This window comes from Vanellus vanellus, assembly GCF_965231255.1.
Source record: "Vanellus vanellus genome assembly, chromosome: 5".
NCBI lineage: Eukaryota > Metazoa > Chordata > Aves > Charadriiformes > Charadriidae > Vanellus > Vanellus vanellus.
In genome coordinates, this window is record NC_138910.1 from 39,527,484 (window position 1) to 39,554,913 (window position 27,430).

Here is a 27,430-nt window from a genome sequence, read left to right on the forward strand (position 1 = left end):
CAAGGTTAGACAAGCTGGAATAAGGAGCTGAGGGAGGGGGAAATTATTATTGAAACAGCACTAGCAGTTACCACCCTGAAGTATTCCATCTCCAGAAATTACAGTTCTTCACGTTATTCCGGAGGCTCTGAACCTTGTTTGCAGTGGAACCAAAGGGTATTTAGTATAGTTGTCAGGATCTCCTTGGCCTTATCCTGTCTTACAGGACAGCAGCCTGATCTTACGTATTTTCGGGGGCAACAGCCCTGTCTTACCCTTTGCCTGTACAATGCATAGTACTAAGTAGACCCAGGTTTGATCAGTTGCTCGATGTTATTACCACGGTATTATGGTATAAGTAATAGTCATGTCTAAGCACAAATTGCAGTAAGAAAACTAATATGGGAGAGAGAAATATGTTTATATACCTGTTTCATTTTATTAAAACTATCCAAAGGGACTACAGGTGGTCTGTGAGACAAGCCAGCCAGATTCTGTACCTCCAAAAGCCACTGTTTCAGCATGTCATCGTGGAAATTCCTTGGATGGAAGTGTGTCCTCCCAAACCTCTCAGGAGAGAGGTACCACACATCCCAGGTAAAAACACCTTCAGCAAAAAGTTAGTCTGGTGTGACTCAATGGTGGAAGTCACAGAAGTCCTTTGTCTTGAATCTGCTGTTGTCCGTACATGCCAAGGGTGCTGGATGTTTATCTCAAACTCTTAATGTGACAAATCTCAGTTCTGGGTGATGAACAAGGTGGTGATAATTGATATTCAATGCCACCTTCATTGGAGAAATCTCTAGCTGGCCTGTTGGGACAGTTTCTTTGGTCTTTTCTAATTTGTTGGTTGTTTATAATTTAAAGACACTAACAACCTGCAGGTTCAGCCCTCCTCAGGCAGCTGGTATCTTTTCTGGCTTCCTTCTAATCAAATTTTCTTTTACTTTTGGTAATGCCATAAAGTAAATGAGGCTGATGAGTGTTTTCAGGGGGTGGAGAGGGAAAGAAGCCTAGCTGTATTTTTAGGTCTCTATGGATTTAGGAATGTCACTTAAACTCCTCCTGAAATCTTCGGTCCTGTTGCTTATCTCTTTTGGGAAATGTCATATCCAAAACACTGCAGTGTTTTAAGAAATTGCTTCATTACAGAGACAGAAGAAATGTGGGATGGAGTGGGTTTCTGCATATAATCTAGGAACGACTCTGATTTCTGAAAAAGGGATTTGATGTACCCTTTCACTGGCAAAACTATTCTCTAGGGTTCTGATCCCATCAGGAGGCTTCCCTCAGGATTTTGTATCAAGCCTGCTGTTGGTTCTGGATCTTTATTTAGTTTGTATTGATGTGAGCCAGTAAAACTGAAGTTGGGGACAGAACTGCCTTTCTATGTGTGAACACTACTGCTCAGAGAGTGCACAGCTGTAAAAAAATAAGCAGCCTTTTAAGAAGACAGCATCAGGTGATCAATTTATCAAGCTGGGTCTGGTGGTTGCTATGGGGATGAAGCTTCAGACAGGCTTTGAAGAGAGCATCATTATGTCTCCTCATTTGCAGGACTCATTGATCAGTTAAAACTGTACAGGGAGCTTCGGTTGCCAAGCAACAGACAACTGGGGAACAAATGTTGTTTACTCTACTTACCAACAGCCGCAGTATTCCTTTGTCCTTGGGCCGAGGTGGAAGGAAGGCTGCCTTTGCCCTCTCCCTGCAGTCACAGGCAACTAAGACCTGATTATACAAACACTGGGTTTACTTCTAAATGAAGCACGGAGCTTAATTTCTGGTTCCTCAGACACTTCTTGAGCAAAGGGCTTGTTCCTGTGATCCTGGCTAATTATCCTTGCCCCACTCCGTGAAATTCTCCATTTACAGAAGATACACTTTAACACTGAAGCAAATAAAGGCACAGCCCTTTATCCAGCTGCTGTCTCGAACGCACTGCCAGAGAAATAGACTTTGCAGGAAGGACTTTAATGCCGAATATTTAATAAGGAGAACGTGCCTTGCTGCAAGCTGTGTTGTGCCTCAGGTTTGCCTATGCTGCGTACAGGGGAGCACGAAAGACTCTTTAGCCTCAGACACTGATCCAGGTCCTGCAAAGTGACCAGGAAGTAATGGCATCATCCTTTACAATTGCTACTGAGGTGATGGGCTCTGTTTCCTTTGCTGGGATGCTTTGAGTATCCCAGATACCCTTATGTTTTTTTACAGGCTGCATCTATGTGACACAATCTCGACTGTGACAAAAGCAGCCTTCACATCAGGTTTATGGGGAAAGCTTTATAGCGTATTTCTTTTTATTATCATTTTCTCCCTCCTAATTCAGTTTTTCAGGTTTTTATAACAGTTTACTTTAAAGTCATCAAACTTGTAATATTTTTACCTTGAGTACAGCACTAGGGGAGAGGATTTGAATCTATAGGTTGCATACAGTGACATATGCTGACACAGACAGGCTGATCAGCAGTCGCCAAGTGCCTTCATCATTGGCCTGTGGGACTGGCAGCAAACCAGCTCCTGCAGGTTTGAGTTCTGGATGCACACAGTGCTCCAAGCCCAGCCTTGCCACCTGCCCCCTGTTTCCACGTGTATAATATGGAGCAGGGTTCACGTCACTCCAAGTGGTATCAATGTTCATTGCATGCTTCTTTCTCCTATATCTGCCTTGGATGCACAGGGTAGCTTTGTGGCACTGGGCAGCGATCCAGCAAAGCACTTTAAGCACTTAGGGGTTCCACTGGGCAGTATTGCCGCTTGTTCCCTAATGCTTTGCTGGACCATGGCCTTAAACGCCTCTGTTCAGAATGTGGCGGTGGTAGCCAGGTGGAGATGGGGGTGTCCTGCCAATGCTGTTTGCGTGTTGTTTAGCAGAATTGATAATATAAATGGTTTAAAAAAAAAAAAACAACAGTTGATGTTCTGTGACAACAAATATTTGTTGTTTGGTGATTCCCAAATGCCTGAGAATACAATTCGTGGAAGTACTGTTGGTTTTTATAGAATCCAAAATCACAGAAGTACTCAGTTCACGGAGGTGTGTTTCTAAGACACTGAGTAGAAACATTCAAATTGTATACTTCTGCAGGCAAAACCCCCAGATCTCCGGTGCTCCTGCCCCACCCCCAGCATTTCACACCTTCTTTTGCCATGTGATTCTCATTCCTTTCACTGCTCCTTTTCTGACAGATTGTCTCCTAACAGCTAGTGAATGTACAAGAGGGTAGATCAGACCAGTTGTACTGGGCTGGGAGAGAAGTGGTGTAAAAAACAAATAATAAAAATGTTGGGGCATTTTATTGCAATAAGGTTGGCTCTGAAAACAGATATGATCTCTTTGAAATCTGAAATCTCTGGAGTCGCATTTCTGAGGCTTATTACAGACACCTTGCTTTTGCATGCACTAATACTTAGGAAATCCCATACTAAAACCCATCAGGAAATGACACCACCTGAAAGGCAAGAAAATCATAACGAAGGCTAAAAATGGTCCTTTTCTCTGTTACACCTTGGCAAAGAGTGTCCATAACAGTAACTTTTACTTGTATAAGAATCAATTTAATTGGCTTTAAGGGTTAACTAACTTAGCTGTCCTGCCTGCTCCTTCTTAAGTAAGGCCTGATGTGTACAAATGTAAACCATTCCTAAATACGTATTACTAGTATCTGAACAGCAGATGCTCAAGGGTTGTCTGTTTCCAGCTGAACTAATTATTCAATTAGTGCAGGTGCTGGAGTCTTATCTTCAGCCCACAGTTTAAGAAAGCAACCCTATCCAAGAAAACACTTAACAAAGCATGCACTTGAGTCCTCTAGGGAGGTGAAAGTTAAATATCCACTTATGTGTCTTCAGTAATGCTTTTCTCAGTCAGGGCCTTAGTCCCAAAGGGTCAGTGTCGAATGTCCCTGCAAGCTCAAGCAGGCACAGCTGTGTGCTCATCCTGGTGATTTCTGCAGATGGCAGGAGAATGAGAATGGCTTACAGCTCTTCAGGAGTGGCTAAATTTTAGGCCTCTTAGTAGAGCTCTTGTGTCTCTTGGGGTGGACCAGCATGTATGCTAGGACAGAACTGGTTTCCAGGTATCAAAGGAAACTTTATGATATTAAGAGTGACCCCTTAAGAACAGTTTAACATACAAACTTGACAGATCATCATTGACTGGTTCTTTATTCAGACAGCTGAGTATCTAAGAAGGGCTAAGGTGCCTGATGACTAACATTTCTATTCCTGCTTTTTGGGACAGGGTGTCCTTGGTGATCCCACCATGCCAGAAGTCTCGCTATGCCACATACTTTGATGTGGCAGTGCTGCGCTGCCTGCTGCAGCCACATTGGTCCGAGGAGGGCACACAGTGGTCACTAATGTACTACCTGCAGAGGCTGAGGCATATGCTACAGGAAAAGCCAGAGAAACCACCTGAGCCAGAGATCACCCCTTTGCCAAGACCTCGCAGCAGCTCCATGGTGGCTGCTGCACCCTCTCTGGTGAATACCCACAAGACTCAGGTAAGCAGTTGCCCTCAGTAAGAAAACAGCACCTGTTGTGGTGATGCTGGGAAGTGATGACTGTACAACTAGTGAAAAGCATAGCTTTGGTGTTGGTTATACTGCCCGGAGGTCAGACACATGCATCAATTCAGAAAGAGACCCTGAGAACGATGAAGGTTTTGGACGCAGAATCTGATGCAGAGAGTCAGAGCTGGTGACTGCTGAAAGTTTGAGGATGGATTTAGGATAATTAATCTAGGGTGAACTGTGATGACATTATTTTTTTATGTGAGAACATGCTAAGGTAGTTGTCAGAGGAAATCAGACTGCTTTTGTGTTACGGTGTAATGCTCAGGACTCTCTTAGCTTCTTTGGTGTAACCCCTCAAAAGAGAGAAAAGGAATTGCACTTGGTACAGCACTGCACACTCCAGGCAAACACTTGATTTAAAATACTGGAGTAGGCTTTGCAAACAGAGGCGGTGAGCAAAAGCCCTCCATGTTGTTACCTCTTCTCCTGCTGTTATTCTTATTGCATAACTTTTACCTTTATATTTGCCAACAAAACTGTCCTAATAGATGTCAAGATTTGCTCCCTGTTTTGCTGGAAAAGGAACCCTGGATTCCTGACCTTGGCGCAGTAAAGATCTTTGTGTTAGAGCTTAAATGGTTTTTCTTTTGGGTAGCTCACTGTTGTTCCCAGGCTAAAAAGGGGATGCTGCTGCAGTTTCAGTTAATCTCCTTGATTTGTGCTACTTTTAGGTTGTGCGCTCTTTTCCTGTCACGTGGGCTTTTAACAGCAAATTCTGATTTACTAAGTTGATGGAACTGCCTAGCAAAATTTAATACAGATTCTATTTTTGCAATCCAATTTTATGACACACCTCAAGTAAAAGGGTCTATCTTCTATTAATGTTGCTGTCAAATGGCTTTTTTGAGTCAGAACTCTCAGAATTTTTGGTGTTTTTTTCTTCAAATCCTTGCTTTCAGTATTGTAGAGCTCTGGCAGCCTTTGACCTGTTATTTTATAAGGGAGAAAGGTGAAATATCTTTTCTCCTGTACAGTCCAGATGCTGGTAAGCCAGAAGACAAACATGAACAATGGAAATATTAGTAGTGTTATTTCTAAATCTCAGGATTTTATAGCCATTCTTACAATTTTTATGAGGGCTGGTGGTTACTTGTGGTGTTAAGAGCTCAGCAGCAGAAGTATTTTTTAAACTGTGTTATACTTTAGTGTAATTTCTATAAAATGTTGCCTGTTTCATCCCTGTAAAAGCTTAACATATCTCCATAAAGGCCAGGTGATATGAATAACTATTCAGTCTTAATCTACCTTTGCATGGGGATTTTATAAGATTGCTGTGCATGTACAGAAAATCCTCCTTAATATCATCTCCTGGAAGGAGAACTGGAAGATATTGCTGTTGATGTGTTTCACTGTTTCCATGCATATACTGTCCCTTTGTCTTTGCTCATAACAATCCGTTTATTTTCAACATTAACAAGTTTAGCTACTAGTGCGACAGGGAGTGCAGTCAGGGGTTCTCAGTACACCGGGATCGTGAATAGGGTTGTCCTCCATAGACACTTTTGCACTAGTATTGTGCTGGTTCTTCTGTATACAGTGAAACACTTCTCTCCTTTCACACACTTGGCTACTTCTTGCTTTTCCAGGCTGTTTCTCTTGCAGAAGATTCCTTTGCTCAATTGCTCTTCACTAACATTTTTCTGTTAAATCCATTTGGCAACTCCACTGGGTACTTTCTAGCTGTTAATGTGGAGACTCTGTCCAGAGCATTCTTCCCTCTAGGGCTAGGTTTGATTGCTTTTGGTAACCTCTGTGTCAGTCCTGTGTATTTTTACTGTACTTCATAAAATTGGAATCCTGTTTAAAAAGGTTTCCAATTTGTTACGCAGAACAGCTGTGATGGAGGAGGTGAAATGGCCTTCCATGCAGCAAAAGTTTCGGCTCATACTCCCTTTCTTTACAACTCTGAGGACTGAAATCTTTGCAATGCACAGAGACACCGAGGCTCTGGTTCATCCCAGCCAACTGTAGGGACTTAACTCCTGTTCTTATGTTGAGACTCCCATCACTCAAGGCTCTCAGCTAGTCAGAATGCCACCTCCAGAGCGCTAAGATTTGTCGTTTCTTTCTGTCAACACAAGGGGTTGTATGCTGAGGCTACACCAGCTCATCTGACACAGGGATGTGGTTAAAGCCTGCTTTTTTGGTCTAGATCTTAGACTCAGCACACGTCATCGTAATTTCAGGTTGATCAATAAGTTCTCAAAGATATCAGCACTCTGTGTTTCAGCAGGATAGATTTAAAGAGGCAGGCAGAAACTGATTAAAGACAAAAACAGCTGCCTGCAAATCACATCAGGGACCAGTAGATTTTTCTGGTAAATCCACATTCTTTCTATTGTTCTGCAGTTTATCAGGGTAACTTCCTGCATCTCCTCAGCAAAACTCTCACACTTCTTGTTGTTTTCTGTGTGCCTGAAATCACGTTTCAAATATAAGCTTGTGCTAAAGGAGTTAGGACCGAGAGAACATGAAAAACGTCCTCCATGTATTGCCTAGTAAACTGAACAGCAAAGTAGAAAAAGATGCAGTGCAGCATGCCAGCACTGCTTGTTGCATAGGAAAAGGGGTACTGGGCGGAGTGTGAATAAAATCAATACTAGGTTCCTCTAGAAAGTGACTTAAGTCTGAACATATTTCAGACCTGGCAACACATGATAAAGGAAACCTGCATTGCACCTGTATGCAGTGAATTCAGTATAAGGACAGGCATAGGAAATGAAACCTTCAGAGGCTCACAAACCTCTACAGTCTTGCACTAACATTGCAGGGGCAAAAAGCCAAAGCTTAAATTAAGCATAAGACCAATGCAGCTGCAGTGCTTGCTGCAATGCTAATATAAAGCCAAGAGTCTCAAGTGTAGTATCTTGAGTTAAGAGAAGCGCTAATGAGCTGGTAGCCATACAGTCATGCAAAAGGAAGGCAATAGAAAACAGAAACAACAAAATCTAGAGTAGCAACCCCAAAACTATTTTGCTTTCTTATCCCCTTTGTGCGTAATTACCACATAGCCTACTGCACAGAATAGCCACATTTTTAATCAGTATCCAGCAGGAGTGCTAGCTTGATTCGTTAAAATACATCCTGTACCACACTGTACATTTAAGGTGGTTCTGTAATTTGGTTTTCTAGTGCTGTTTGCTTGATACCTTCCCTAAGGCAATTTCAGAACTGGGACTGTGTATTTCTGCATGTTTGTATGGCTTGTATCACAGTAGGCCCCGATCCTCACTCTGTAAGCCACCTAATAAAACACTGATTTAGTAACTAATGGACAAAGATAATGAATCTCAAATAAATTCATATGATGTTTTCTAACCAGAAGAGGCCAGAGAGCTGTAAAAGCTGAGAACCAAGCCATATGAAATACTTGCTAGCCTTGCTGTTGAAAGCACATCCTGATTTGCTGTCTATTGCATTTTACAGACGACTCCTCTCCTGAATTTTTGGTCATATATGCAAAATGGTTTAAAAACATACCTTGACTGAATGTGATTGAAAACAGCTATGAAAAGGACTTTCTGTTGAGTGTCTCCTTCATTCTTGTGTTGATAAAATTAATAAGAAGGATTCAAGGGTAGTCTTTGATTAGTCTGAAAAGTCTCTGAAGAATGTGTGGTCCTCGATAGCCCAGTACTGAAACATGGTACCTGGTGCTTAAGACTTCAGCTGCAAAGACTGTCACCAGCTTCTGCCGGACCTTCGTATGCATAAAACTGCATACTTGTGTTTTGCAGAGTGCACTAGCTCTGCAATACCCGGTCTGGCTAGCCAGAATCTAAACCTCCTATGCCGTAGGAGTCTCTTCATCTGTCGTTGGCATATAGCTATCTCTGGAGTGAAAGCAAAAAGGTATTTTAACATGACCCAGTTGTTTAGCACAAGCATTCTGATGGGGGAGTGAGGATAAAGAGCATCTGCATTGGAAACAAGCTGATATTTAGGCAGAAGAAAATTATCCTGAGGGAATTTGGTCAGGTCAGCTGCACAAACATCTCATGAAAAGTGGCATCAGATCTTTAATGAGAACAGATGGCCAGGAGCTGAGCTTATGCCACCTTTGTAGCAAAGCCTTTCTTTACAGTAGGCAGCCGTAATGTCTGTGGCTCAGTGCAGAAGGGAAGCAGAGTGCCCTCTACTGAACTGTCAGTAAATTAGTCTCAAGGTTTTCACTGTCGTGGGGTATTCTGTGCTATAGCTGTAAGGGCTTTCACAAATATGAACTATGATAAGAACTGTCATGGACAGATCTTGGAGCACTGTTATGACAAGTGAAGGATGCTTACTGATGCAGAAGTCTCAGGTTTCTTTTGTGAGTAAATAAATATTTTACAAATCAAGTCTGTTGAAGGGACAGTGCTGTTTATTGCAGTTCAGTTCCAAAATACACTTTTAAGGCCATATATTATTAAGGGCATATTCTCTTGGACCTTAAAACTCTTCAAAAAGGCTAGCCATTGTGATTGCTCATGAATGTAAACCAAGGCCTCCAGATCACCAGCTACCCGGAGTCATACCTGGGATCAGAATCAGCATAGAACAGAATGTGAGTCTTCCGTGCCACTACACCACACTGACAGCGACGCCTGAGGCTTTCTGTGGCAGCACAACGTGCTGTACTTTTTTTCTGTGGTGACGGAAATTTTAGACAAGGTCAATAATTATGTGAGTTTCCAAATTTTGTTTGTTCATTCATTTGTTTTTCTTTAAATGTGCAAATAGTGTTTTGCGTAATGAATTGAAGGTCCTTTTCCTCTACAGTGCTCCTATGACAGCTTTTGGAAGTAGCTCTTTTTTTTAAGCTGATTACCCTCTAGTTCTCCTTGTGTTTGTTGTCTTCTTTTGGGAACTGAAGGATCTTACGATGAAATGTAATGAGGAAGAAAAATCGCTAAGCGCAGAGGCATTTTCCAAGGTTTCACTGACCAACTTGCGTAGACCAGCAGTTCCAGATCTCTCCACAGACCTGGGAATGAACATCTTCAAAAAGGTGAGTGTAAGAAAATTGTACTTTAATTTACCTATGATTCAGCACCCCGATGTCCTGCTAAGTAGCAACTGAAGGTCTGCTTGGGCTATACATTCATGCCATATGTGAGACCGACATCTCTCTTCATCTCTCTGTTTGTTAGTACGTAGGCTTTTATAATGCACATTCCAAACACAATACTGAAATCTTAATACAGATAACTGTCCTGCTGAAACTGCATGAGGGGAGGCTACTCAAACAGTGCTGATTTTTAAGTGTAGTTCCAGCTAATTCAGTGAGTTTTTCCAATGTTTTTACCTCATGAAGAGGTAAAATCCAGGTACCATCCAAGATACTTAGCAGGGTTTTGTGGATTCTACTAATCTAGCTCATGGTCTGAGAATGTAATAAAATTATACAAGGGCATCCATCCCAGACCAGGGCAAGATTGAGTTTCTTTAAATACTCATATGGTCCCAGAGTGCAGACAGTTGCTGTCAGGATAAATGGCTAAGATAAAAAGCTCCGAGTGGAAGGTTACACTTGGGCCATACATCTGTGTTACCTTTTTCCCTCAAATGGTGGTTTACTGCGCTTCAAAGCCTCTACCAGCTCTCATATTCCCTCCTCTTCCTCCTGCAGTTTAAGAGCCGCAAAGAGGACAGGGAGCGTGAGCGCAAAGGATCAATTCCTTTCCACCATACTGGAAAGAAGCGGCAACGAAGGATGGGGGTACCCTTCCTCCTCCACGAGGATCATTTGGATGTCTCACCCACTCGCAGCACTTTCTCCTTTGGCAGTTTCTCTGGAATTGGCGAGGACCGGCGTGGCATTGACAGAGGAGGATGGCAAACCACCATATTAGGTGAGATATTGCCTGGGGTCTCTGCCCCAGGTTCTGTGTCATTCCTGTCCTGAACATTTGGAGAACAACAGAGGCTTTTTATTTCTTAATCCATCCTATTGCCACCTTATGTCCTTGGCTCCGTTTGCAGCATTACACACCTGTTTGTAGAAGTGGCAACTGTGCTGACAGCAGACCTTGAATGACTTAAGCTTTGGTTCACTTTTTCTCTGAAAACTACCATTTTTACTGGAATAATAGCTACTGTAGCAACCTGTAGTCATGTCTGTACCACTTCAATGCACTTTGCCTGAGTGGCAGCAAGCATTGCACAACTGCAGCTTAAAATAGATGCAAGGAATGGTTGCATCCTCTTCTTTTAAAGAGAGATCTCAGGAGAGGCAGCAATATGGTCATTAGGAATATGGCAAAAAATAATCGCAGTCTTCCTCAAGTGGATACAAAATAAATAGGGTATTGTCTCAGACAGTGAGGCTTACACTGTCTTGATATTGCAAAGATACAGTGTTTAAATCTAAATATTGGCTTCTTTGAGCTTCCAAGTTCACTGAACAGCATCTAGGCATTGTTTCTGTTTCACAAACTTACTCCTAATGTCATAGATTTTCATCCTGGCACCCTTTCTTGGAGATGGTAGGCAGCAAAGTGATTGCCTAAGGCCATGCCAGAGTCTTCTCATTTTCAATGGCTTTGACGGCATCATTTGGTAAGCTCTCTGTTGTAAATACGTCCCTCTTTGGGACACAGGACAATGAGCTTAGCCAGTGAATTCTTAAAGATTCACATGTGTTTTGTCAATGGTTAATACACAAACACCCACAGATTTGTACAAGAATAGCAAACAGTATCCAAATCCTCTTTTGCCTATCTTCAGTAGCTCAAGAGGTTTGTTAAATTTTGATCTCAGGGGCTCTAGATTCTTTACCTGGCTTAACCTACAGTTCTTTCATTCTGATATCTTGGCAAAATCATATATTTCAGATCTAATGGTCAACACATCCTTTGCTTTAGCACTCCCCATCCTAATATACCTATTTATTTTGGACAAGGGGAGAAGAAACCAAATAATTCCTGTAAGTCACCCCAAAGAGAATCTTTCAGTGCTGACCAATCTTGTTTTCCTGAAGCAGGTGGAGGGTGACAATGTGGGTGTCAGCTAAATCAGTATATGCTGAACAGAAGAGCCTCGCAGAAAGTTTGTACATTCTGTCTTTATGTCAGTGAACCCCCGCCAGATATCCCGCTATATTTGGTTCTGCTTCACAAGGTCCTGGAAGGCCTTGACTTTAACTGACTCCAATCCTTCAACTCCTAACCTCAGTTACTGTCTCTTGCCTCCAAGCACCTCTGAGATGACTAAACTAAATATCCATTTCTTGCCTTCACCCTAGGAAAGTTTACCAGACGGGGGAGCTCTGACACAGCAACGGAGATGGAGAGCCTGAGCGCTAGGCACTCGCACTCTCATCACACGCTGGTCTCTGACCTGCCGGACCACTCAAACAGCCATGGAGAGAACACAGTCAAAGAAGGTAAATTTAACACATCGGGAAAGAAACGTTTCTCTGAAATATCAGCTCCAAGAAGCTGAGGAAGCGTTACTGTTTCCATGTATGAATATATGACTAATTGGTTGTGGTTTGTTTTTTTTTTTTCCCCGGCATCTCTCGAGGGCTTTTTGTTCTGTGTAGAAAAATGATTCAAAACGGTCATCTTTATGTGGTGCAGTTTGTCAAAAAAAAATTGGCAGCCATCAGCAGGGACAAGGCAGAGTTTGGGGTTTTTTTGCCTTACCACAGAAGTTTGGGCACAAACTTGGTATTGCTATTGGTTTCATGGGGAATCTTGAGCTATTTAATGCCCCTTCACAGTCCCCAACTTCTGAATTGTGCTCAGAATCACAGGTTTTTTTCTTAATTCCCCTGGTTCCAAAGAGAAGCCTGGCTTTTAAATATACTCTGAAATCTCTCTGGGGCCCACCTGCCTCGGACTGCAGAAATAGCAATGCCAGTGTGACCACCAAGGGAGATCCTCTGGTGGGATGAAGTCTGCTCCAGAAGGGGGAGTCTTTCTTTTGGCAGGGCAACACCACCTTTACCAAACAATGTTAGCCAAGCAAAGGAAAGCTCTCTTCCGTCAGCAGGGCTGTCTGCACCAGAGCACTTGCTGGCGCTGCTCCTACTGCCTAAACACAGTGGATTTGCTTTCTCCCTCGTGTGTGGTGCGGCTGGCAAAACCTGGTCATAGAGATTAGGCCTTACTTGTGCCAAGTGCAACCTTAAACCTCGATGAGGGAAGTGGATATCACACACCCCATGGAGCAGGGCACAGCCCGTCTCTGCGCAAGCTGCCAGGCAGCATACCTAGGAGGCTACAGATCCACTCGTGTTATGTTCTGTAGCCTTGGAGGTCTCAAAGATCTACGCTCTTTTAGCACAGCAAATGTGAATAGTCTGAGAGAGGATGGATTTACGTCAGCTTTAATCCAGCATGGGCACATCTCCGTTGTTTCTGGTCTGTGTCTCCTGGGCAGACCTCTTCTCCTGGGTCAGTTTTATGGAGCCTGTCTTCCTGACTTGCATTCATTCTATAGAACAGTAGTCCCACTCACTCCACCAGCTTCCTAGCCAAATATTTTTTAAAAGGTAGCCATATGCAATGCTTGTTTTTCTAGTTGTACCCCAGGTACAATACTGCAGCAACTATATGAATAATAGAACATATTGTACTATTTCTAGTGGTAGTCTATGACTTTGAACGAACTGTTCTGTAGTTAGAGAATAAGTACAAATATTAAATATTTCTTTTGTTTTGTGTGACTAACTATATCCAAGCATACTGGTCATTCATAATTTCCCGTCTACTTTCCCTGGCCAGGAGACATTTTCTAATGAAATCATTTCTTCTGGCTGACTCACTGAAAAGCAGAGATGAGAAATTAGTTATGTCCTAGGTTGCTGCTCAAGAGGAGCCATGGGCACATGCTGCAGACATGCATGGACGTAAATGAAGTCTTCAATCTTCCTTCCTTGCCTCTGTGAGTTCCATCCAGCAGTCAGCCCTATCAGTGACAATGAAATAAAGATAGAGCATAGGAAAAGTTACTTTATGTAGGATTTGGATATGGATTTTTGTCACCCATTTCAAAGCAAACTAAGCAAAACTTTAGTGAAACAGAAAATAGCTACCTTTGGATAATCATCCAACTTGGTAGCTGAGAAACAAAATTTCCTAATTCCATCTTTACTGTTATCTTCACCATGCAAATTTCAGTGAATGCCATTAAAAAGTCACACTTGCTAGCAGGTAATCCTGTGATTACAGGCAGCTAATTCCTGCCCTGATCATTGACCAAATTGTCGCCTAGTTTAAGGTTCTGTTATCAGCTTTAGAACATTTCTTCTAATAAATAGTGCTAGTTCAGTGCTGGCAGGGTTGCACAGGCTATGAGGACATGTAGTCACCACTCTGGCAAGTTGTTATTTGCGTAATATAACCAGTCCGTCGCTGAGTCAGTGCTTGAAGATTCTTATTAGATGTATGGTTTTTTATTCATTAGAACACATTAAATAGCCTTAGGTAGAGGTTCTTTGTTATTCCATAGCCCTGTTACTATACTGTCTGGCAGAAGGTGGTCCAATCAACACTGTGGGACGCGTAGGGCCTTTCTTACACGACAGGGTGTATAAACCTACATACAAAGCACTAAATGTGGGAAATTACTAAGATTGTGGCCTGGAGTTCAGCACGAGTTGTAAAATTGTGGTGAATCCTTGATAAAAATTGGCCTGTGTAGCCAAAATGCTGTCATTACCTGAGCTAACCAATTTAAAGTTAAGCTTGGCTATGTCATGAGGTCCCTTCTCTGAGCACTGTGAACTTAGACACCACATTGCCTTTCTCATCAGTCAGCTTTGCTTTTTGGAGATGGTTTAGACTGTCACAGGTACTGTTAGGAACATACTGCTCCATTTTTTTCAAATGGTGTGATGAAATATTTCAAACTGGTGTGACTTAAAAAGCTGTTCCAAACTGGTGCTGCTGTTACCCTACCTTCACCCCTGCAGCCAGCTGCAGAGTCCTTCCTCTTTCCTTTGCAGAGGCAGTGTTGTTTTTAAGACCAATACAGGGAGAAAAGCTGGCCAAAATCTAATCCCCCTTTTGCATTACATTTAGGCTGGCTGAGGTCCCTGATCTACTTACCTGCCTAGTTGACTAAGATCAACTTAAGCTACCATGGAACTGTATTACTTGAGCAAGCCTGGGGTTGTTCTAATTTACACTGGCTTAAAGGAAGAAACAAATCTCTGCTTTCATCCCTTTACCCATCCCTTTACTAGGAACCTGTCTTGTCTTTCAGCATGACAAGCTGCATTAAGAGTTGCTCCCTTCATGTAAACAAGGAGAGCCTCACTTTGCCATTTCATAACTCTAAATGGAAATTTACAGGTAGCCATTTTCCTCCCTGCAGTGCGATCCCAGATCTCCACCATCACTGTGGCCACCTTCAACACTACCCTGGCCTCATTCAATGTGGGCTACGCCGATTTCTTCAGTGAGCACATGAGGAAGCTTTGCAACCAGGTGCCTATCCCTGAGATGCCCCATGAGCCGCTCACATGTGCCAACCTCCCAAGGAGCCTGACGGACTCCTGCATCAATTACAGTTGCTTGGAGGATACGGATCACATTGATGGAACCAACAACTTTGTCCACAAGAACGGCATGCTGGATCTCTCGGTAATTGGCAAGGAATGAGGAAAGCCAGGTCCCTCTTCTGTCAATATAGCTGTACCATTGAGATCAGGGTTTTGATGAGCTTTTCCTCCACCTCTTTATATGACTTCTCTCAGCATTACATAAAGGTCAGTCAGATACATTTGTGCATATCATAAAAGTCTCCTCTGAGATACTGCAACTCCTATTACTCCTTGCAAGGAGCGCATGTGCATGTGGATTGCACACGTCAAATCTTAAGCAATATTATTTAATGGCTGTGTTTCCGGGGCATGCACCAAGTTCCCTATAAAATAGTATAAAACCGAATAGCACCTTTCTTCTGATGGCACCTTAAAACTCACCTTTTCTGCATTCCTCTTAATGACTTGACAGCTCCTGGTGCACTGAAGCAATGTTCTCAGGCTCACAGATGTCATCTCATGGTTTCCTTTTCTGTCTGACTGTGCCCAGCCTGTGGTTTCTTGTCTTACACCTAGATTGTAGGCTCTTGGGTTTGAGGGTTGTGTGTACTTCATTCTGAGTTCATACTGTGCCTGCTATAATGAGTGTCTAGTCTGTGACTAGAATTTCCAGGCACTAAATAGTACTAGGAGAGAAAATAAGTCTGACTCTAAATATGATGTTTGAATCTCCCAGGTGGTCCTGAAGGCTGTTTACTTGGTCCTGAACCATGACATCAGTTCCCGTATTTGCGATGTGGCACTGAACATTGTGGAGTGCTTACTTCAGCTTGGTGTGGTGCCCTGTGTAGAGAAGGTTCGGAGGAAGAGTGAGAACAAAGAAAATGAGGCCCCTGAAAAGAGACCAAGTGAAGGATCCTTCCAGCTCAAAGGGGCTGCTTCTGGTGGTTCAGCTTGTGGATTTGGGCCTCCGCCAGTTAGTGGAGCTGGAGATGGAGGAGAAGAAGGAGGTGGTGGAAGTGGTGGAGGAGGTGGAGGTGGCAGTGATGGAGGTGGTGGTGGAGGAGGAGGGCCGTATGAGAAGAATGACAAGAAACAAGAAAAGGTTTGTCTTGCTTCCCTTTACACAATTCCTGAATGTAGTGCAACATCTGTTGAGTATGCATGTGTATGCAACTGACCACCTGTTTTCCCTCCTTTATTTGCACCACAATCACAAATTAATCTCTTTTGCTCACTTGGGATTCCACCAAATAAACATGAGAATTCAAGCACTGTAACTACTCCAGCAAAGCAGCTGCCAAAAGCCAAGTTTGTGAGCCTTGCATGGACATTTTCAATATCTTGTTAAAGTGCCTGAAACCCTCAATCGCAATGATTTTTTTTTTCAGGTTTTATTATTCATAGCTTATAGGGAAAACCAGAATCCAGTGTGTGAGCAAGTTTGTTTCCTTTGATGGCCAGAAAACATAAATTTTTCAGTATTGATATGAGAATTGGTCAAGAGATGGTGTTGCTGACCTCCAAAGTTGCAATTCATAGTACTATAATAACTAAGACATTTTAAAAAGATGCTTGTTTTTCTGCTCAAGCAAGAGAGCTCTCTGTTTTTCAGGAGAATTTTTTGAAGTAAGTACTGAATGGTATTCATAACAGCGTGTAGGGGGCTTTGCATTTATAGCATGAATTTTTGAAGGGAGATGAAAAGGAGAAGCCTGGTCCCTAAACCTGAAAAATAATTGGAGTAAACATTTCAAGAATAAAAAATCAATAATGGACTATCTGAGAGGAGAAACGGACAGCAATTTGTTAAAAGTGAAATACTAACAAAATGCCAATGGTTGTGCCAAAGTTTCACACCATCTTTCCCTCTGTGACTCTCAGGATGAAGGCCCATCTGTCAGCACCCATAGGCTGGCACTCACAATGCTGATCAAAATTGTGAAGTCTCTGGGTTGTGCCTATGGTTGTGGAGAAGGACACCGAGGGCTCTCTGGAGATCGCCTGAGACACCAGGTATTCAGGGAGAATGTAAGAGAACTAAGCTCATTAAAGCGTCCCCCCTTGTACCTTTGACATCAGCTGCTGAGATTGCTGTCTGCCCCCTCTGTAGCTTTCTCTGTATTGGCAGTAAATGTGTTGCTCTTTGTCCCAGCCCACAGACTGTGCTGCAGCCCAGCCATAGCGGATTTTCAGCTATTATGTTACCTTCCAGCCCCTGGGGCTTGCTATGAGCACACCTGAGTACCAGGGTGCTTCTGAGCACCCCAGTCTGGGAAGGGACAAATACCTGGGAGCAAATACCCTGTGTGAGCTGATCTAACTAATTTTTCACGTTGACGATACCCCAACAGAGTACATTATTTACAAGAGGTGCAGCTATCTTGGGTTGCATATCTGAATCCAGAAGTCTAAGGTCTAGTTATGTTCACTTTTCCTAATGGTGATTATGAGCGGTTGCTGCTGGGCTGCCCCATCAGCTCCTGACAGTTGGAGTGCACTGTGCTTGCAGGCATGTTAGTATGCTGCAAGGAAGGAAAAGACTCATGCCCTGTTGAAGGGCAGGGTGGATAGTCACTGTTGATTCCTTACATTTTTGGTTCTGCCCAAGTTGAAGTGATAGAAACTGCCCAGAATGTAGCCCAGACGTCTGCCTTAATCCAGAAGAGTTTGACTCCCTGAGTTCAGTCCAATGCCTGTCAAATGGGAGACTTTCAGAGGCTTTCTCCCATACGGGCCTCCTCCTCACCTTATGTGCTTGCAGCGGGGAGCATTTCTGATGACTGTAATGAGAATTTACACTGTGACCATCCATGGTATGGGTGGGAGCCAGGTGCTTTTCCATGGCTTTGGTTAGCCTAAGCCATGCCAACAGAGCTATAATTTGGTTCTGGGATCTGAGCTAGGTGGCTCAGAGATGAATTGGCGGCTTCTGTATCATGCAGCGTTCTTCTGCTAGCTAGAGGCTACTGAGGCTACTGCAGCAGTTACGTTAGTTCTGGTCACAATGGGACAAAGTGGATTAAGAGCGTCCCAGTAGCAACAGTAGAAAGGTTCTGCACAGAGCACTGGTTGAACATATACCATGTTCATCAAATGTCAGTTAGGCTTTTACGTTGTGTTGGAGCTGAGCCAGCAAAACATTTAGGCCTAAGCATAAGGGAGTAGCTCTCTTGGACCCAAGTTTCTTATCAGACTCATTGAATTGAGGTCTTTATGGGAAGAGATTTTCCTACACATCTAAGTCTGCTGCATTTCCTGTGCGTTTGGCCAAACTGCTTTGCATGCACCATTTGTGTTGACTGCATGGACAATCACATGTCTGATTTTACTGGAAAGTTAAATACCCTATTGTAGGTAGCAGGAGAGTTCGTGTTTCCCATAGAGCTCGTATTTCAGATTCTCTAACTCCAACCTGCATGGAGTCCCAGTAGGATGGATATTTTTGTGATAAGAAGTTGACAATTATAGCTTTTAAATATAAAGCCAATGTTTTGCATGATATAAATTGGTCACTGAGTACAGGTGCATCAAGTGTGTTGGGTCTGAGCCAGAAAATCAGACGCCAGAGGCTGGCTAAGAACCTGTTTCACCAAGGCAATAAGCTTTGACTGAGGTGGTACATTCCAACTTTATTCCTATTTGGTGAGATTTTACCTTGGGGTTGGGAAGAGGAGGAGAGGCATTGAGACATGGCTGGCAATGACTTCACCACCACCTCCAACCAGTGGCACCCATACTGGTGCCTTGTTCGTGCCTTCAGCACTGTCTCCTTGTGCTGAACTTCTTTGCTTCAGAGGCAAACCTGTCTTCTGTTACAGGACCAGAACCCTCTGGCTCCTAGGGGAGGTTACTTTAGACAGCACAGTAGAGCATTGCCTAAGCAAGAGTAAAAAAATACCCTGCTCTTATTAGCAAAACTTGAACACGTACTTTGATGTGATGTGATTTGATGGGTATCGTTGCAGGCTCAGAACTGCCTCACAAAGCTGTACAAACTGGATAAGATGCAGTTCCGGCAGACCATGAGAGATTATGTGAACAGGGATTCTCTCAATAATGTGGTGGATTTTCTGCATGCTTTACTGGGATTCTGCATGGAGCCAGTCACTGACAGTAAGTATAGCTGGCATCAAAAACTCTCGCTTGAATATTCCTAAACTGTACCAACAGAAAGAAGCCATACCTTTTCTTTTCCTTTAAAAAAGAAAAAAAAATATGAATTGCTATCCTCAGAATATACAGACTATATCTGCAGAAGATACAGAGTATATCCTCAGTCAGTGTGGGTCAGGGGGGTTGGATCTCTTCTGATGTGACCACGCAGTGGTCTCACCTAGTGATCTTGCATCACCCAGTGCACCCGAAATTGAAGGCCTCTCTTTTGATTCATCCTACCTGTTGCTCGTGACTATTCAAAGAAAATATTTTCATTCAACTACGCATCAGGCAGCAAGTTTTTTGCTTCATGACATGACCAGGTGCCAGCTGGAATGGCCTGTTTAATCCAGGGTTTATTCTGAATGGAGATATAATTGAGCATAAAAACCGTCTGTGGTGCCTCAGGTGAGGCTGTAAATAGGAAGAACAAATTGAATAAACAAGAACATGAACAAACAGATGTGCATGCCTGTAGTTACAAACATGTGTGCATATGTGCCATTCTATATATGTTTTCTGGATTTGTTTTAAGTTAGGAAGATTATTGCAGGTTGTCGTGGTTTAAACCCAGCCAGCAACTAGAACCACGCAGCTGCTCACTCACTCCCCTTAGTTGAGATGGGGGAGAGAATCGGAAGAGTAAAAGTGAGAAACCTCGTGGGTTGGCATAAAAACAGTTTAATAAGTAAAGCAAAAGCCATGCACGCAAGCAAAGCAAAACAAGGAATTTGTTCACTACTTCCCATCAGCAGGCAGGTGTTCAGCCATCTCCAGGAAAACAGGGCTCCATCATAGTTACTTTGGTTACTTGGGAAGACAAATGCCATAACTCTGAACATTTTCCCCGTTTTTTCCCTCACTTTATATGCTAAGCATGACATCACATGGAGTGGAATATCCCTTTGGTCAGTTGGGGTCAGCTGTCCTGGCTGTGTCTCCTCCCAGCTTCTTGTGCGCTCTTGGCCTAGTTGCTGGCGGGGTGGTGTGAGGAGCAGAAAAGGCCTTGACTGCTTAGCAACAACCAAAAACATCATTGTGCTACAAACACTATTCTCATCCCAAATCCAAAACATAGCACTACACCAGCTGCTAGCAAGAAAGTCAGCCCCATCCCAGCCAAAACCATGTCACAGGTGCTATTAGAATGACCAAACATTTATGCTTGGTCACCGCATGCAAGAACAATCAGCAATGATTGTTCACAGAGTAGGAATAGCTGCTTTAAAGCACTCAGGGAGTCTGACTAGTCTGTTAGCCTACTTACGATCTCAGGCATTTCAGAGAAAGGATCAAAAAATTATATAGCAGACTTCTGTGAAGAAGATGCCCATAGGAAGTTTCCCCAAGTATTCATCAATTATTGACTCGCTCATGCTTTGAAGCATGGCAGCTCATGCAGCTTTTGAAAGTCTTTTCTCTTATCTAATGAAACTGGGATGTTTCTTGTTATTCATACAAATGTGTAATTCTTTTTTGACTCTTTCTGAGAGCTTAGTCTCATTGTGCACCTGGCAAGAACAGCATTCCTGTAGTTCAGAAGATTTTCTTTTCATGAGTGTTGTCATTTTTCAGTTTAATCAAACATCTCTTGTCCTTTAGAACAGTTTAGAAAAAGCTGGAGGTATTGTTCAAATTTTATGCCTTATTCTGTGGATCTCTAAATGAGAAATGTGGCTAAAAGGAAGCCAGAGTGGTCCTGAATCATTTAAATGCTTTTTCATACTACAACTATTTCTGGGAAGATTTCATCCTTCTCATTTATTTTACCCTTCTCTTCTGCTTTATTTTTGTGGGATGGGATTGCAAGAACTGAACATAGGATATTAGGTGAGGACTTGCCCTTGTCTCATGTATCTGAATCCCTTTATGTATGTCTTTAAGCCATCTTTTTTAAACTGTTCCTAACAAGGGGGCTTGCTTGTCCTTGAATTTCACAGACAAGGCAGGATTTGGGAATAACTTCACCACAGTGGACAACAAGTCTACAGCCCAGAGTGTAGAAGGCATTATTGTGAGTGCCATGTTCAAGTCGTTGATCACTCGCTGCGCTTCCACTACACATGAGCTGCACAGCCCGGAAAACCTGGTAAGTACTTGATCTCATGTTAACAAAGTTCCTTTTTCACTTAGGTGTCACCAGTGAGTCTTTACAGTGAAGAATTCAGTTCAGTCAAATCCCATAGCAAGCTATGCAGTCACAGTTGAAACATGATATAAATGTGATGCATTCTTTTCATGCCTGACTTGGAACCTGGCGACTTAGCCAGCATAAAAGTTGTGCACTCTGAATTGCATTTTTCTCTCTGTTCAAGCAGCATCTGCGTTGTTGTTTTTTTCCAAATGGATTAGTAGCATAGTCTGGAGCAAGGGATTTATGATGAAGACTGTAGCCAGCATAAATCAACTTTCAGCAAAGTGAAAGCCAGTTTACTTGGTCAAGGATGTGGTCCACCAGCGGCAAAGTATGTGAGTTACTGATAGCAATTTGGTGGGTCTTCCCAAGGTTTAGACAAACATTCAACTTACCAAACACTTCGAGGAAGGTAAGATGCTGCTGGTTGCTGCCTGTGTGCTGTCTCCCTAGAGCAGTCAGCAGAGTGGATGACATGAGGTCTCTTCTTCCAAATTGATGCAGAACCTAGCAGCTCAAACCACCTCCTTTATAATCAGAAATTAGGATTTTTCAGGGAAGCAACCAACAAGCACTCTTGTGCTCCATCCTTACAGCAAACTGTAGAGACAATAAAGTCCAGCTAAAGGGACAGTAATCCTCTGTGAGGGGAAGGGAAAGGGAGAAGGAAAACACAATAACGTGTTAGACCAGCAGAGTAGTCTGCCTATGTCCAAGTCCTCTTGTTCTTATGGATATTCCTCCTTTGTTATGTTTCTCGATGGAGATGTGGTGGTGGGATGCAGAAAAACATGTGCCATTGTTGGACGTAGATTAGGATCACCAAGTGTAAATTTTCCTTATGTATGTCTTTCCGGACCCTATTTTAGCTGATGTGTAAGGTGAAATGTTTCTTTAAGTGTAGCACCATTAAATGTGTCCATATGGAGAACACAGTACACAGAGTATATATGAGGATTTCCTGTTGTTGCGTCACTCTTTAAAGTCAATCTTGTGTTCAATATCTTATGAAAAAGAGCCTTAATCAGTATACAGATCCAATTATTTTTTGTTTGCGTTTTGTTGTTGTTGTTGTTGTTGTTGTTGAAAGCTGGCTGTGCAGTTCCTAGCTGGGAATTTTCAAAATAATCCAAGATCTGTCAGAAAAGTTCACAGATCAAAAATCAGGTCCTGTAAAACTGTTCCCTCCATCCCATTGCCCTCAGATATAGAGGTGATTTGTCACATCACAGATGTGTATAAATGTTCAGAACTAAAAAGAGCCTTGAGTGTAGGAGTAGGTTGGCGAATGAGTGAGTCATTCCTCTCTCTTCCCATGATGTAAAGCTCTAAAATAATTAAGAAAAATCCCCAAACGCCCGCTGGTTTTGAAAGAAAACATGCAATTTTTTCACTCTATTTTCCCCTCCACCCCTTCATTTAGCTTTTTCTTGCCTTTTAAGATTATGGGCTAGATGAGTGGGATAAAACAAGCTTTAAGTCATCTTTGCAGCTTTCTCATCTTGCAGCTGTTTTAGTCTCTGATACCTCTATATCTGCTTTAGCCAATTGCAGAGCATGTTCCATAACGATGATGCTCCTCATAGTCTGCTTCATCTGAGTGCACTAAATGGAGTCTCCAGCTTTTGATCCCAGCCAGAAAACTCAAACCCTGTACATAGAAGGTATATCAGGCAACAGCTGGAGGAAGTAATGGCCTGCTGAAGTACCTTAGAAACTATTGATTGTCACTGCTTCTTCACAAACTGCAGACTGAATTCTTTCATTTTCATGATGTCTTGCTATTCAGGGCTTGTACTGTGATATCCGACAGCTGGTCCAATTTATCAAGGAGGCTCATGGGAATGTCTTTCGGAGAGTGGCACTCAGTGCCCTCTTAGACAGCGCTGAAAAGTTAATACCAGGAAAAAAAACAGAGGAAACAGAGCAAGAGCCCAAACCTTCTGGGAGCAAAAGGTGGGTGTCTAGGAGGGAGAAGGCAAATGACTGACTTGCATATGGCTGTGTGACTACATGCACTGAACACAAATATAGACAGTCCAAGGGCTTGTGCGTTTTATCTTGATAGCACGTTAGTTCCTGATGTACAGAATTGTACTGTGGCAGCAGTCTCCATTACAATTTAATGAACTGAGACAGCAAACAGTGCTGACCCTCTCATACAAGAGGCCTAAGAGAACAGTACTGGGAGGAGGAAAGGTTAAGAGAAGTAAGAAGCATAGTGTCAGTCCCAAAGCACTGTGGGGACATAGCTTTCAATGTGCATCACATCCTTGGTGTTGTTTATCTGACAGGTAAATCCTGGTATGCAAATCAATTCCTAGAAGAAATCTAATCCTGATGTGCTTCTTTATAAAAAATACATTTTCTCTGGTGTTTTGAGACTTGTCGTTTTAAAATGTTGGGAAGAAGGATTAAGTTGAAAAACTCCTAAGAACCTTGCTTCTAAGAGCTGATGCCTTTTTCATGAATGATATATACAGAGAGGCAATAAATTGCTAAAGAGAGGGTACATCTCTAAAGCTGCTTTGTTGCTCAGCAGTGCTGGTTTCCGTGTCGTGTAGTATGTGATGACCATGAGATGGGCCATCCATTCGCTTTAGCTGATGATTCGTATTGTCTGTATAGATCTGAGGTGGGAAGTGTTGTCATTGACAAAGGTCAGGCATCAGCTGCCCCTGATGAATGCCGTAGTTACATCTCAAGCCGCCCAATGCAAACTCCAGAACAGTAAGTAAATATTGAATTGTTTCATGAGTTATTTATTGCCAACAGCTTCCTTATGGGGTTAGTACAAATGGGCAGGACAGCAAGGACTTGTCTCTTTGGATGGTACAACAAATGCGTGAAGTGTCTGTTCAGGAGCTCCTGATAACATCCAGGTAATGCCTATTTTCAATGCTGCCAGCTGGACCCTCCCTGATTTTGATGGGGAACCACCAGCGATTTTCAAATCACAGTGCAGTAGATTTGTCAATATCGCGTTCTACCATAGCCATGAATAGAGTGTTAATTCCTCAGAGATGTCATCACAGCTGTTCTCCATGCTTTGTTTGTACGCTGGGGGGATGATTCTATTAATTTTCAACTTCCAAGTTGTTGCTAAGGGTCGTTAATCCTTTACTGCCTCCCAAGAGCCAGTCCATTTCTGACCTATTTGGGGCATATAGTCTCCAAAAATTGTTGCATTTCCCTTATCAGCACAGGTGCTCTACCAGTTTTCTTAATGAGCAAATCAACCTGCTGTTAAGCATTGCACTTTTGAAGTCTCTATTGTCCAAAGAATGCTGCCATTTATTATTGAACTAAATTTAGTCAATACTCTTAAGAATTTTAGAAAACTTTATAAATGGCCACTGGTCCCTAAGTAACTTTGGACAAGTCATTTAACTTCTCTGCCTCTGAATACCCATCTGTCTTGTTAAAGTGCTTTGAGACACACTGTATGAAGACATTGCTTGCACCATATTATGTATTCTCCTGCATTAAATGAGCCTGCAAAGTCTCACTGTTGCTGAGACTGCAAGGATAACACAAAGCCCTTTACTGCTCTGCAGAACTGCAGCAAGCTGTTCTGCTCTGAGCCCTGCCACAGCCACTGGAGTTCTCAAAAGTATAGCAAAATATACTGTCCCTATTCCAATACATTAATGAGAACTGTGACCCCAGCAGGTTCACAAATGCCTATCATGGTGTCCAAAAGCTCTCCAGTACACATGATTCTAGAAAGCAGCAGTGTAGTCTTATCGATATGGGTTATTTTGACCTAAAATAAGATGATTTGTTTTTCACATGTAGGAACTAAAAATTGGGGTGACCTGTTCAGTAGATAAGCTCCTCAGGGTGGAAAAGATAGTTATTTTGTGCCTCGAACAATATTGAGCGTGTTGTCAAACTTGATTATGTCCCACTGAGAAGAGTATGTTTGGAATTCAAAATGAAAAAACCTCAAAGAATAGAGAGGTCAGGAGGGGGCCTTGGGAGGGGGCCTTCATTCCTCTGAGCATCCAAACTTCACTGAAATGCTGTTCACACTCTGCATCCCTTTTCTTCCAGTGATGAGCAAATCCAAGGGGCCGTTCTGGGACGCAAGGACTTCTGGCGAAAGATGTTCAAGTCACAGAGTGCAGCAAGTGATACCAGTAGTCAGTCTGAGCAGGACACATCCGAGTGCACTACTGCTCACTCTGGGACCACCACAGACAGGCGCTCCCGTTCCCGTTCCCGACGAATCTCCCTTCGAAAGAAACTCAAACTCCCCATAGGTAAATGTATGTCTCTTCCTATTCTATACACATATTGCATGCGCAGAGAAACACAGAGATATATCTGTCTTAAGAAATATTGCAACACAACTCCTTATTGTCCAAGTATATTGTGTATTCTCCCAAGGGAAGCTGGGAAATGCTGCTCTCTACGTTTTACAGATGGGGAACTGAGGCAAAGGGAACTGTAAGCAATTTGCCAAAGGTAACAGAGAATATCTGTGGCAAAACAGAATACTGAATCCGTGTCTCCAAAGTAGTAGGCTAGTACCTTAATCGTTGTTCCTCTCTGAAGAAGAAAAATATTCCAAATAGCATTTGATAGATAAAGAATATATCCTTTACAAGTCCCAAGACCTGGCCTTGCATGGTAGTTAATGCATGTAACATGAAAAGGTTCCTTCCCCTTTCCTCCCATTTTCCTTTGCCCTGGCATGGCCACTTTGGAGAAATATGCTGCAATTGCTAATAAATAGATTCTGCTTGGAAGCATTTTCAGAATTGTCCTGAGTGGCTTATTCTGCAACAGGGAACTGGCTGAAGCGCTCCTCCCTCTCTGGCCTGGCTGACGGAGTGGAAGATCTCCTAGATATCAGCTCTGTTGACCGTCTGTCTTTCATCAGGCAGAGTTCCAAGGTAAATGTGTCAGGCAGTATTGCAGAGAGCTTGGAGGGACAGGATCTGGCTGGTTTTAGCTGTCCAAGGAAACATTCTACTCAACATGGACATTGCAGCCAATGAGACTCAGTCACAGAAGCCTTCAGAGTAGAGTGCCATGGAAATTCGATCCTGGACTTTTGCGGCTCACGGTGAAGACTAGATTAAACCTACACTGTGCTCGTCAGTCTGCCTTGGTTCACTGAGAGAGAAATGCAGCCTCTGTCAACACACTTAAGGTTTAACTGTTGGTCACACTTCTTCCTTCTTTGTGCCTTTACAGCCTCTTGTGAAAGACCAATCCTTTAAGCAGAAAGCTTAAAAGATGAAGTGCTTCAGCGTACGTAAATCTGTACAGACCCACTTGTGTTGCTATGGTGATCCACTGTGTTACAGCCCTTTTGTAGCCGCTTTATGTCTAAGCAGGGAAGACCAAGAGATACAGGTACAGCGCAGCCTGACTTGTCCCTCTGTCTTCGCACAGGTGAAGTTTACCAGCGCGGTGAAGCTGTCAGAAGGAGGGGGGCCAGGAGGTGGCCTGGACAACGGGCGAGATGAAGAGGAGAATTTCTTCAAGCGTCTTGGTAAATGGCGCACCTGCCGAAGACACCCATCCAAGCTTCATCACACAGAAGAAAAAGATGGTTAGAAATCAGGGTTCTCGTCTCCTTTTTTCTTTCCTTTTATCTTTTTTTTTTTTAATCTCTTTCTTTCTGTATTTTACCCCTTTCCCTTTTTTCCTGCTTTCTCCATGGTTTTTGTATGCATTCTAGCCTTCTCCAACTTTTTAGTCTTTGTAACTGTTTTCTTTCCCTTCCTTCTTTCTTTTGTTTTGATTTAAAAAAAAAAATTCTAGTAAAGTCGATTTTTTTAAAAAATCAAGACTATCCAAATAAATTATGCAAATACAACATTTGGGCTTTTCAAATCAAATTGAATTTGATCAACACACTTGAAAAATTAATGCTTGCTTCAAAGCACTCTCATTCAGTTCAAAATTAGGTGTGTAAATCTTTCATTGCCTAATATAACAATGGGTGTTCCATCAGGTTTTTTATTTGGTTTTGGCTTTTTTTTTTCCAATTTGTGACCATTTGACAGTTTTAGCAAAGACCAGCACTGATGAAATGGAAAACCCTACACAAACCTTGTTATAATTATCTCTTTTCTTCTGTGTTTGCATGTC

General features: G+C 42.6%; 1 protein-coding gene across 3 annotated transcripts in view; it reads left to right on the forward strand.

The window, feature by feature from the left end:
* UNC80 (unc-80 homolog, NALCN channel complex subunit) overlaps positions 1-27,430 on the forward strand; it is a gene marked incomplete at both ends in the record, with an annotated part of 134,769 nt that overhangs the window by 15,956 nt on the left and 91,383 nt on the right. Inside the window, 15 exons of one of the 3 annotated variants that reach the window (XM_082483916.1) lie at positions 437-576; positions 4,223-4,484; positions 9,412-9,546; positions 10,168-10,390; positions 11,782-11,922; positions 14,862-15,130; positions 15,767-16,135; positions 16,915-17,061; positions 18,999-19,146; positions 21,129-21,277; positions 23,112-23,278; positions 23,951-24,052; positions 25,379-25,593; positions 26,117-26,223; positions 26,729-26,828. In XM_082483916.1, the coding sequence (XP_082340042.1) occupies positions 437-576; positions 4,223-4,484; positions 9,412-9,546; positions 10,168-10,390; positions 11,782-11,922; positions 14,862-15,130; positions 15,767-16,135; positions 16,915-17,061; positions 18,999-19,146; positions 21,129-21,277; positions 23,112-23,278; positions 23,951-24,052; positions 25,379-25,593; positions 26,117-26,223; positions 26,729-26,828 (2,674 nt within the window). The remainder of the gene's footprint in view (positions 1-436; positions 577-4,222; positions 4,485-9,411; positions 9,547-10,167; positions 10,391-11,781; positions 11,923-14,861; positions 15,131-15,766; positions 16,136-16,914; positions 17,062-18,998; positions 19,147-21,128; positions 21,278-23,111; positions 23,279-23,950; positions 24,053-25,378; positions 25,594-26,116; positions 26,224-26,728; positions 26,829-27,430) is intronic. The other 2 variants (XM_082483915.1, XM_082483917.1) reach the window with 2 other exon arrangements.